This window comes from Theropithecus gelada, chromosome 11 (assembly GCF_003255815.1).
Source record: "Theropithecus gelada isolate Dixy chromosome 11, Tgel_1.0, whole genome shotgun sequence".
Classification (NCBI taxonomy): Eukaryota; Metazoa; Chordata; class Mammalia; order Primates; family Cercopithecidae; genus Theropithecus; species Theropithecus gelada.
The window spans coordinates 105,802,586-105,815,666 of record NC_037679.1 but is presented as its reverse complement, the minus strand read 5'-3'; the positions used below and the strand labels follow the sequence as shown (position 1 = coordinate 105,815,666).

General features: G+C 43.0%; 1 protein-coding gene across 1 annotated transcript in view; it reads right to left on the bottom strand.

Moving 5' to 3' along the window:
- ETV6 (ETS variant 6) overlaps window positions 1–13,081 on the bottom strand; it is a 243,730-nt gene that overhangs the window by 41,095 nt on the left and 189,554 nt on the right. Inside the window, exon 3 of the mRNA XM_025402332.1 lies at window positions 10,501–10,665. Coding sequence (XP_025258117.1) covers window positions 10,501–10,665 — 165 coding nt within the window. The remainder of the gene's footprint in view (window positions 1–10,500; window positions 10,666–13,081) is intronic.

Below are 13,081 nucleotides of genomic sequence, written 5' to 3'. Positions count from 1 at the left end.
GGTCAGGGAATGCGGCCGGCTCAGCAAAAACACGTCACCACCACGGGGACAGGGACCACTTGCTGTGCATGCACTATGAGCATATGATTGGCAGTGATAGTGTGCCCCAATAATAACTTGGAATATTAGACCTAGACAGGATTCTAGAGGTTTCTTAGATTGACTCAAACTTTGCTCACTAAAAGTCTCCCACCTCCCCTTCACCCAGAAACAAGTGGCTTTGGCTAGGTAATTACAGTGATGGGTAGCCGGCCACGGCACAAGCAAACCATTTTTGGACAGCTCTAGTTGACAGAAAGTTTCTCTGCTGAGGTGAAATCTGGCTTCCCCCGCAATCCCTGTACTTTGGTTCTTAGTTTTGGCTTCTGAAGTAACACAGAATATGTGTCTTGTCTATAGCAGGTTTCTAAGTATATGAAGACGGCCCTCCATCTTCTTTCATTTCCAGTGTCCCTTCATGCCTCAACACCCAGCCTGCTCTCTTGATGTATTCTTCAAATTTTCATATATGTAGGAGAGAAGGTCACATCCGAAAGATGTTATTAACAAAAAATCTGGCTACATGCTGTGCCTCACACCTATAATCCCAGCACTTTGAGAGGCAGAGGCAGGAGGATCACTTGAGCCCAGGAGTTTGAGACCAGCCTGGGTAATATAGTGAGATCCCCATCTCTACAAAAAATACAAAAATTAGTGGGGTGTGGTGATGCATGCCTATTGTCCCAGCTACTCGGGAGGCTGAGGTGGGAGGATTGCTTGAGCCCAGGAGGTCGAGGCTGCAGTGAGCTGTGATCGCACCACTGCACTCCAGTCTGCATGACAGAGTGAGACCCTTTCTCAACCAACCAACCAACCAACCCCAAAACAGTCTCTGGGATAAAGAATATATTTAAAAATAGGTTATATTTATTTGCCTACTGAAAATAAAGAGCATGTGCCACAGCACTGTATATCTAACTTAGCTAATGGCTGAAATTCAAAGGGCATTTTTTGGAAAATTCATAACCCATTTGATTTTTTTTTTTTTTTTTTGAGATGGAGTCTTGCTCTGTTGGAGCAAGGCTGGAGTGCAGTGGCGCGATCTCGGCTCACTCCAAGTTCTGCCTCCTGGGTTCATGCCATTCTCCTGCCTCAGCCTCCCGAGTAGCTGGGACTATAGGCGCCCGCCACCATATCTGGCTAATGTTTTTGTATTTTTTTAGTAGAGACAGGGTTTCACTGTGTTAGTCAGGATGATCTTGATCTCCTGACCTCGTCATCTGCCCACCTCGGCCTCCCAAAGTGCTGGGATTACAGGCATGAGCCACTGCGCCCGACCACCCATTTGATTTTTAATAAATCTCCCCTCTCTTCCCAGAAAAGAAACACAGTGACTGGTCCTAACCAGTACTTCTATTGTACTATTCAATGGAACTGAGCCGTACTGGTCAAAGAACCATGGTTTTCATTGGTTCCTCCATCTGTCTTCACGCATACATACACAGTTCATGTAAACACACGCATGTGCAGAGGTAGATGTGCCACAAAGCTAGTGAGCTTTGGGGTTCCTTCACTTGTGCAGGTCCCTGGGAAGAGTTCTAGAAATATTCATATTGCCTAAATTGTAAGCCTCGGGCCCATAAAATCTAGATATACTCCTGGGTGCATGCACACGAACACACACACGCACACACACAGAAACAAAACACAGTTTTGCATTGGTGATCTTTACGTGACAAGCCAGGCATGTTCTTTGAGCATCCTAAATTCCATTATTGTATTGCAATGTGTTTCAAATGGACAGGAACGAGCGAGTGAACAATACTGCTGTGACTTGGCTGATCAATCTTACTAATGTCTGAGGACAAACAACATACAAGATGCTGTTGAGGGGGGTTAAATTTATTTAAGTTACTTAATTTTAGAGGAAAGAATTTGGGCTCTGGAGCAAGGGAGTCCCAAGTTTGAATCTCGTTCCTCTGTTTGTTCCTCTGTTTGTCAACTGTATGCCCTTAGGGAAGCTATTTTTCTTCTCCGAGCCACAGTTCAGGGCTTAGTTCAGTATTCTTGTGTGTAACATGAGAACTGTGCCACAGACTTGGCAGGGCTGTTGTAAGGATTCAATGAGATGATACGTGCAGAGCACCAGCCCCACGTCTGCCATCATAAACGCTCAATGGATAGTGTCTCTTGCAATTGTCATAAGTGTGAACAGACGTGTCTCACAAAATCTGGCAAAAAAATGTTTTCTTTGTTTCAGTACTTTTGTATTTAAAGCACATGCATAAGTTTTACAAAGTCACATTCATATGGATGGAATTTTTTTCCCCCAGTTGACATCATTTCACACAGACATTTCCAGTTTACAGTTAGCTCTTACAGTCCCCATTTGTGGTCGTATTGCCAACTTCTTTTGTTGGGTTTCTTCCCTTTAGCTTTTAGGCAGTTTCAAGTTTTTTTCCTGTCCACATGCACACGCCCCTTGTCCCCATCCTCCCTGTTAGGTCCTGCTCCTCCTTCTCTCCTCCCTTTACAGCCAAATTTCCCAGGGGAGCTGTCCAACACCATTCTCACCACTTCCTCACCTTCCATTCCGGTTCCCACTCCCACCCTTCTCCAATCTGCTTTTGCTCAGTTCACCTCCCTGTTGTCAAATCCAAAGGGCAATGGTTGGTACTTGGGGAACTGCCTGACTTCTCAGCAACATCCTCACCAGACATCTCTACTTCCTTCTCTTAGAATACTCCATGGCTTCAGAGATTTCCACCTGTCCTGGTTTTCTGCCTACTTCTCTGCTCTTCCTCCTTCTCCAGCCCTTCAACAGTAAGGTTCCCCAGGTCGCCCCTTCTTCTTGGGCAACCTCATCTACTCCCATGGCTTCAATCGGCTCGTCTATGCTAAATCTACTTCAGCCAGGCACTTCTTCTGAACTCCAGAACCACATTCCATGATCTCCTAAGTAATTCCTCCTGGAGGTCATACAGGCGCCACACATTTGATGTGTCTAACACAAACATCTTTACAAATGAGATTGTGTTCCTTAGGTCAGTAAATGCTCAGACGATCAGACCAAAAACTTGGAAGTAATCGTTAAGTCCTCTCTTCTTCTCATCTCACATGAAATGGGTCACCAAGACCTGCAGACTCTGCCTTTTATCTGTTTCTTGAACCACCTCCTCTCTCAGTGAGCCTCACTTTAGTTAATATCATAACCATTGCTCCTAGACTGCAGCCTAAGAGGCCCCGCCTCCACTTTTCACCTCCGTACCTTGCCATGCCGACCCTCTGCTTAAAACAAATGGCTTCTACTTGTCTTCAAACAAACGTGTAAAATCCTGAATATGACCTGCAGAGCTCTGCATAATCTACTGAAGAAATAATAAATGAGTGAATGAGTGAATGGCTGTGAGGCTACCATGTATCCTATGATATTTACCTTCCCCAACTGTGTTTAGCTAGTCCCACACTGGGGGTGGTTGGGGAATTTCCAGTTTTTAACTACTATAAATAGAATTGTTAAGGGCATCCTGTTTTGCCCAGTATTGGATGGTTTCCTTCGGCGATTTGTTTAGGAATAGAATTATCAGTGAAAGGGTATCATTAGTTTAAAAGTTCTTATTATATACTACTTGTTCTCAGAAGGCTGGAATCAATGTTTCTTATCATCTGTAATGCTACCTAGAGCCTCTCCCAGGGGGGTTTTGCAACTTTTAACTTCTCAAGTTGAGTAGGTTTAAAGTAGAACCCTAACATTATTAAAATCTGCATTTTTCAGGTGATGATTTGCTATGTACATAATCTTACACGTAGATTATCTAAGTAACACATTCTTAAATTTGCAAACAGCTCTCTCTTCTCTTTGGTTTTTATTCAGAGGCTTCAGTTTCCTTCTGGCCACTTTTTTTTTTTTTAAAGTGAGAGTATGCCTGGTGTGGGAGAGGTACTTTTTAGATGTGTCAGAATGTTCTCTCTGTTGGACCCTTTCTACCTTTGATGGGTTCAGGATGAAGCCCTAGGCTTCGGTCCCTTAACTTACGTAATAAATTCAACAGTGAAAACACCAGTGCATAACATGCCCATTCCTGTAATGGGGCTGCTTAGTTTTCTAACTCTGCTTGGTCGTAGTTTCTTTTTTCTTTCTTTTTTTTTTTTTGAGACAGAGTCTCACTCTGTTGCCCAGGCTCGAGTGCAATGGCATGATCTCGGCTCACTGCAACCTCCGTCTCCCAGGTTCAAGCAATCCTCCTGACTCAGCCTCTTGAGTAGCTGGGACTACAGGTGCGTGCCACCATGCCTGGCTAAATTTTTGTATTTTTGGTAGAGATGGGTTTCACTACATTAGCCAGGATGGTCTCGATCTCCAGACCTCGTGATCCACCTCCCTCGGCCTCCTGAAGTGCTAGAAGTACAGGCGTGAGCCACTGCGCCCGGCCTGGTCCCAGTTTCTAAGCATTCCATTCAATGCATTTTTGCAGGCCAGTTGAATTAACCTTTTAATTTAATATGGAGTGGCTTCTGTGACCACAAAAATAAATTAGTCTTTTACTTAGCAACAAATATTTGAAATTTGGTTTAATATTTATGTCTTATACACAGAGACCCTGAGAAAAAAGGAACAGGCTGTGGGAAAATTTAAATATTATATTTAAGACAAGAATAAATCTGTTAGAAAACAGATATAGTAAGACAATTACAGCTGGATATAGAATATAAGGTAAGATAAACAAAATAAGCTCTCGAGAAAACAGAACTTTATGAAATAAGTATGTGTTTAAAGGAAGCACTGTGCAGTTGGTTTTCCCTACGTTACCATCACATCAACTTGTATGACCAATGTTTAGCGTCATCTGCAGGGCTACCTAGGTCTCTCCGACATTTAACTTCTCAAGTTTAGTAAGTTTAAAGTAGAACCCTAACATTGCTAAAACTTGCATTTTTCAAGTACATGACAGCAGGGTGGGAGACCACCTCCATTTCACAAATGGGACAAGTGAAGAGCCTAAGAAATAAAATGACGGCTGGGCGCAGTGGCTCACGCCTGTAATCCTAGCACTTTGGGAGGCCGAGGCGGGTAAATCATGAGGTCAAGAGATCAAGATCATCCTGGCCAACATGGTGAAACCTCATCTCTACTAAAAATACAAAAATTAGCTAGGTGTGGTGGTGCACACCTGTAGTCCCAGCTACTCAGGAGACTGAGGCAGGAGAATCACCTGAACCCGTGAGGCAGAAGTTGTAGTGAGCCGGGATCACAGCACTGTACTCCAGCCTGGCGACAGAGCGAGACTCTGTCTTAAAAAAAAAAAAAAAAAGAAAGAAAATGACTTTCCCATAAGTGACCTATCTAACTAAACATTTCTCTGACGTGTGATACACATTTTTTTTTGCTTGCTGAAAGACAGAGTAAAGGAAGAGCCAACTCTGGTGTCTTCAGACAAGGGTCATGTCTGCTACAACTCCCACGTTTCAGGGCTATAATTTCCCTTCTGTGACCTATATCCTTGGATTCTCTGACTTAATTCTAAAACAGCCAGTTGACACAGTCCTTCAATCTGCAAACCTACCATTGCTTAATAGAAATTAATAGGCCAACTGATTCAAGAAATACTATGTAAAGACCAGTATTTTTGGTTTAACTTTGAAAGAAAATTTTACTATATTTGAAAAATATAAGCAAAGCATATTTCCAAAGACAAAGGTTCTGGTGGGTTGGAAAGGGAAGAAACAATTTGCAAAATCACACTCTAGTATATGAAAAGACTGCAGATTTTAGTCTACTAAAATCCTCAATATATTTAGCAAATCCCCAATACATTTTTGCTGAATTGAAGGAACTCTGAACATATGTTTCTTTCCCTTTTTTAGCATTGATAGCAAGTGAGCGTAACATGAATTAAATTGATAATAACTTGTGGGTTTCCTTGTTCATAGAAAATAATGGGTACCTAAATCCATTCCACCTGAATGTCATGCAATGGATAACCCTAAGTAAGGGTTAATACAAATGCCAACCTGTCTAGACGTTCCTTCCTGTCAATGAGTCTTCTCAGAGTCTCAAAGTAGTCAGGTAATCAAATACATCTCTGAATTTAAATTACTTCAGAACAAGAACAAGTTAATGTGATAACTATCTAGTAGCCCAAGGTCTATGTAAAATTATTCTGTTCAGGTGAAGTTTTATAAAAGTGGGATCCCTTCCATTTATTCTTCAACTTTACAAATGTTATAAATTTGTCATCTGTTATATCCTCCAACTGGGAGACTATTCCAAAGGAAATATCCCATTTGTCTTCAACCTTGAAATCTTCCGGTTAGAGACCATATAATTATTTAAAGCACATGGCAAATGTTCCCTGCTTTATCCTAGGGGTTGAAAATGGAGGATTCTTGTCCTGGAAGTGGATGTGATAAATGTAATTTGTTAAGCTGGTCAATGAATATGGCATTCAGGGAGTCTACTGTATTTGACTTAAGGTATAATTGTATTTCAGGTAATTATAATTCATTGGGTCCAGTGCTCTCCTCTCTACATTGGAGAGGAGTTGTGTTAAGGAATGTTGTTTCCATATATAGACAGCATAGATAGCTACAGTGTTTGCTAGAAACTTAACACTGTTTCAGTGTTGAAGTTGGGCTGAACTGTTAAGAATGGAAGGGAGCTTAGGATCCATGTGGTGAGAACCACATTTTGTGGATGTGGAAAATAAGGCCAAGTGAAGTGATGTGATTTGTGAAGGGCCAGGTGTAGAACCCAGGCCTGAGGACTTCCACTACACCAAACTGCTCAAGCCGAAAGCCCACGTCAGAAGAAACAGTGACAAATGTTACATCTGGAAAATAAAAAGGATTTTCAATCTAGATCTTGCCCTTGCCTAAGGAGAATGCCCGTGGCCTTCCTCCTCTTGCTGGGTGATCCCTTCATGAGATGGGTCTTCTCAACTCCTTCTTAATTCTGTCTTATAAACCCATTCACAATACTCCTGTGTTCTGTGATAAGTTTTCCTGTAGGCCCTGCTGGCAGGCATCACCTTGAAATTCTGTCCATGGCTTTCTAGTGGGTGCCTTAATTAAATTACCTTCAGTATAAATTTATCTTTATTCCCAGCTCATAAAATTCTACATAATGGAGATGATGTATGATGCTCACATCTATTATTCCTAGCTCTGGCCTGCCTCTTGTTTCAGATTTCCAACTGGAGAACAGGACAAGTCTTCTTGAATGTACTGGCACTGCGTGCTCAAAAATGAACTCTTACCACTACTTCCAGGTCAGCTCCCCATCTTAGCTAGCCACTTTGGGCCTGAGTATTATTTTGATCTCACTGATCCAGTCTGGGCTTCATTGCCTCCCATTAGGATCACAGCAAGGACTCTAACTAGCTTTCCTGCTTTAAGTAAGCCAATGAATCTACCCTATGTACTGATGGCAAATGTCTGTTGCAAAAAGAGAGCTCCAATCATATTTTTCCTGATCAAAACTTTCCAGTGGTTTCCAATTACCTGTAAAATAAAATCCAAACTTCTTAACCTGGGTACTGTCAAACTGGGTCATCATTCAACCTGCATTTGTTGAGTGCCACCTGGATGCCATGCCCTGGTGTTAGGTACTGGAGACTTGGCGGCTTAATAGAACACAATCACTGCCCACATTGAACTTTCCACTCTAGGGGAGGGATCCAGAGTAGCAAACAACCATCAAACACTGTATATAACACTGTATGTGCGTGTGTGTGTATGTGTCAAGGGCCATGACAGAGGTAGAGAATGCTCTAAGATAAAAGAGAAACAGCACCTAGCCCAGACAGAGGTAGAACAAGATGGGAGAAAGGAAGGTGGAGTGGAATTAGGGAAATAGGGAAGGCAGTCAAGGGATGCCTTCCAGGAGACAGTCCACCAGTTTGAAATGTGAGGAGGCAATCAGACAATCCGGAGAGGTATGGTGAGGGATGTTTGACCATGTTTCAAAGGGAGTGTCTAGCATGTGCAGCCTTCTCTCTGAATTCCTCTTCCTTGTACGCTGGCCTACATCTCCTTAACACACTTCCTCATCTCCTTCTTGTTTACCTCTCCAAGTTTTCAAAGTCAGGCTCCATTACCATGTCTATGAGGTCTGTTTGATAATCCAGCTAGAAATGGCCCTTGTAATCTCTGAACTCCCTTAGCCTGTACCTGTGTACCTCCGGCATAGAGTTGCTTGGTGAATACTCATGGAATGAATGTCTATTGCCACCTCCTAACTGTGATCTAGAGCATCTCGACATCCATTCTAGTGCATCAGGCTTATCAGGCCTTCCTGCCTTTTCTGCCTCTTCTACTCATCAGGTAGGCATTCTCACCATCACCCAAATATACTTGGTGATGCTGTGCCAATTACCCTCTGCCTACTCAATCCCACCCATTCTTCACGGTCCAAACCAACTCCATTCCTTCTCTCCTGAGACCCATCCTACTCTGCTCTCGCCCTCCTCCATCCTTCTTTGGCCTTTAGATCAATGCAATCCTGCCTCTAACCGGACAGCAACTTCCTCGACAGCAGCACCATCTTTCACATGGCCCACCCGACAAATACTTTGGACAAAGTGGCAAGGAACTGCGGACAGATTTTCACATATCTTTGTTCATAGCTTTGAGCAGAGAGAACCCAGTTTCACAAATAACGCTGAGAGGTCACTGTGGAGGAAAATAAACCAGCTATAAAAAGGAGCACCTGAGATAGGATGAAGGGGAAATTTATGAAGACTTGGGAGGAAAGTTTGCCCAAGGTCCAAGTCAAATCAAGTCAAAACCCACCGCTGTATTTTCCTTTGTTTGCTTTACATGAATGGTTTCATTGGAACACTAAAGAGGTAGGGATTTTTCCTCCAGATATATAACATTGCCTCTTTGAGTATATCTCTGAGTTTCCACTGGAATAGAAAAGGGAATTATTTTGTAATAAGTTCAAAAGAACTATTTAGGATAGTTTTATTTATTTATATGGCTGTTTTATAGTTTTCTTACTGTGAGATTACATAAAGAACTGATGATCTGAGATAAAATATTTCAGGTATATTTGTGTCCCTTCCAAATTACTTATTTTTGGAGATACAAATTTTCAAGTTTCAATAACATCTCTTACTTTTGGGGAACTTCTCCTTTAGCATTTCTTCATATAAACGGTCTGTGGCAATTGGGAAGAACAGGGGAGATATGGGTGCTGGGGCTTTATCTCATCTCCTATAATGAGGGATGTTTCCTCCTGACGGTTAGTTTATTAACTTCTGGCAGGTCTCCAGGAGTAAATAAAGGTTGAACATAGTTAGGGACTACACCAAGACCTTCTGCAGGATCCTCACCCTTTGTCAAGTTACATCAGAGTCGAGGTCTGCAATGGGATTCAGTAAAAGGAGGGCCTTGAGTACTTCAGTAACTAATCCCGCAAGAGGCATAAACCTGAGATCACAGTTCCCCTTTGACATACGTAGTTTCCAGACAAAGATACCTTCTAAATATCCACAGGGTTTAGGAAATTAAACTGAGACAAATCTTTGAAGCCTTATCCACATGAGCAATACACTTTGCAGGTAGAGATGTTTGTTACTGAATTGAAATCTTCTAATGCAGTCTCAGGGCCCTTAATTAGACAACCTTTCTGAGTCAGATGAACCCGAGGAGACCTCCGCTTGTATTTTTTAGGATTTCTACAGGCTACAAGATGCATTACCTCAAACGAGTCCTGCTTCTAAGGGAAACCACTTGAAGCCTCTCTAAACTGGCCTCGGCTACTAGGATCTCCCATTTCCCAGTCTTTATCGGCAGTTCTCCCATTTCTACTTTCTTTTCTAGCCCTTCTGTATCCTCCTCCTTCCTCTCTTTGTTTTCAGTTGAGTAGTTCACAGCCTGCACTCACTCTCAGGTATCTCTTTTAGAGAGTCGAAGGGCCAGAATGGCATCTTTTTCTTTTTCTGAGACAGGTTCTCGCTCTGTCACCTGGGCTGGAGTGCAGTGGTGAGATCTCAGCTCACCGCAGCCTCCACCTCTTTGGTTCAAGCAATCCTCCCACCTCAGCCTCCTGAGTAGCTGGGACTACAGGTGTGCACCACCACACTCAGCTAATTTTTAAAGTTTCTGTAGAGATGAGGTTTTGCTACATTGCCCAGGCTGGTCTCAAACTCCTGGACTCAAGCAATTCACCCTCCTCGCCCTCCCAAAGTGCTGGGATTACAGGAGTGAGTCACCATGGCCAGCCTTCTTTTTCTTCTTAGTGGCACAGTTAGAGCCCTTAAGTTTCAGTGTCCATAGGACTAAACCGGGTTCCTCTCCTAAGCTTAAAATTCTCCCCCTTGGTCTGTAAACGCTTCCTCTTCTTTCCTCAAACTGGCTCATGCCAGTATAATCTTCCTTCAACTTCCTTCCATCGTCATCCCTTCCTTGTGATGACTCACTGTTGGGATTTCTTGGGCAGCGTGAGGGGTGGTAAAGACCAACCACTAACTAACAGACTTTCCAAGTGGAGCATATGCCAAGAGTCCAGACTCTCACCTGAATGAGGAGATCGATAGCGAAAGTCCTCTTTGGTCAGCAGCAGGAGAGCTTTGCCATTCATTTCAAACGTGTTGCTGTCAATTGGCCTTAAAGAAAACTCATTTTCAGCCCACTTGAGCCACTGGGCTACGTCATCCCTGCTCCAGTAAATTGGCTGCAAGCCTGTTGGAGAGAGCGTGAGGCAGAAAGAAAGAGAGAAAGGTCTTGTCAGTTAGACAGCTGGAATAAAGGGAGAAGATCTCTGCATAGTTAACAAAATTGAGTCTCCACATCTCAAGAGCCCTTATGTTCAACTCTGAGTCCCCTCTCCAGCCCTTTTTTGAGCCGCCCCACCGGGGGCTTCTCCAAACCCAGAAGCAGCCTCTAAGAGGGGTCCAGGGAGCAGTTTGTACACCAAACCCTACTCCGGGGTGTGCTGTCAGATTAACACTTTTGCTTTTATTTAGAGGCAAAATGAGAAAAAGATCCTTTTCTATGTGTTTAAGGGATGGTAGGTCTTAGAGACCTGCCCTTCCTTGCCCAGTTCCAGGCGCTGTTCCAGGGTGCCCAAGGTACCCATGGGGGCTCAGAACTATGACACATGTCAGTGTGGTTGGAGGGTCCTCAGATTCAGAGCTGATTTGATTGCAGCCCAGCGTCCTTCTGAAGAAAGAATGTTCCAGAGCTGGGCTTGACCTTCCAAAGCTGCCAACTAATGAAATGTTCCCTGACACGTCTTCCAGGAAGAGCAAGTCACTCAGCCTCTGGGAAACCATCAGGCTGGCCTCTGCGAGTAAGAGGGCAAGGCAAGGATAAAAGTCTTCTGCCTTTTTATTCTACTCACTGACATGAGAGCTTCCTGGTGGGGTGGTACTTGAACTCTGAGTAGGACCCAAGTGGGCAGGAGAGGGGTACAGAGCAGAGGCTGAGAGGTTGGCTCAGGTTGGCTCTCTGGGAGCCTGTGAGTCTATAGTTTTATTTTATTTTGCTGCTGTGGGAAATCTTTGATAAGTTAGAACAGTGGTTCTCAAAATGTGATCTCGGGACCCATCAGGGTTCCCGAGACCTTTGTGGGGTGCCTATGAAGTAAAACATCTTATCATAACAATATTAATTATTTGCCTTTTTCGCTCTCATTCTTAGGTGGAATGTTCTAGAAGGCATATGACATTGCGATCTTGCAAAGATTGAATGCAGAAACAGAGATGACAGTCCAGCCATATCTTCCATTAAGCCGGACTTTCAAGAGTCTTTCAAAAATGTGTAACAATGCTACTCTTCTCACAAATTACTTTTGGTCTGGGAAAATGTATTTTAAAATATATGTTTGCATTAATATAGAGTTGGCTTACTATTTTACTTGCTACATTCATAAATATTTTGTAAATACCCAGTTTTAATTTATATAATAATATGGTAACTACAGATAGCTATAACCCACATAAGCAAAAGCTCTTTGGAGTCTCCATTACTTTTTACGAATCAAAAGGAGACGTGAGACCAAATTTAAGAACTGCTTGTCAGAAGAAGCTAGATGTTCAATGGATCTTCATTCTCTAAAATCACATGGTGTGAATCAATAGTTCAAATAGAGCAATGCCATCAGTGTTGCTAAGGGGAGCTTCCGTCTTTCAATATAAGTTACTTAAACTTGCTAAGAAGACTTCACAAGTGTGTTATAAAAGTGTCCCTTAGTTTGATCCTGGAAAAAATCACCTTTCATCCTAAAGCAGGCATGCCAAAGAACAATCTGTTTTGCTACATGGGGTGCTCTTCCTACGTGCTGAAGTGGGGAACAAACGGCTCAAATTCTCCAGGGCCTCTGGACATTCCAAGTGGCTCCTTTGCAAAGTGTAGCTTTGAGGAATGGTAGTTGGCTTACTCTAAACCTGTGGAAGCCCCCCAAAACCAAAACCCGGTTTTTGTAGTGCACCAAAAAAAGAACTACTGGGCACTGGAACATTAGAGATGAGCGTTTAAGAGTTTTTTTTTTTTCTTGGTGTTTTTAGGATAATTTTTTTTCCACATGGAAACAAACAAGAATTTCAAATAATTTATGGTGTGTTACTGCTTTATGATCTTTAGAATAAAATACAGTCACTAAAGGTTTTTGTTTTTGACTCCTGACTGGCCAGAAAGTGATGCCTATTAAAAACAGTCCACAGTCCACGGATATGGGAAGTACCAACTCTCTCCAATGACCTTGAAAACACTTATATGTGGAATCACAGGGAGGTAGGAGTGGCAGTGAGGGTTACTCAGCAAAATCTCCATTTTCAAACTGGTAAAAACCTTAAACCTAACTCCTTACTGTCAATGGTGTCACCTCTGAACAAGAATGGCACCGCAATTTGTTATTATGGACCTTCCTCTCCTTCACACAGGGAGTTCCCATTTGGGGACATATGTCAGGGTCTGGTCCCTCAGGCCTAGGAAGGTGCCTGGAGGTGAGAGGTCCAGAGAGCAGAAGATGCTCGGGCAGAAACAGGAAAAAGTACGGGGTGGCTTATTGGAAACAAGGGCCCCAAAGCAAAATACAGAACTGAATCCCGCTTGGGAGGGGAAATGAGAGTAAAATGCTGAAGTTTCTGCAGAGGAC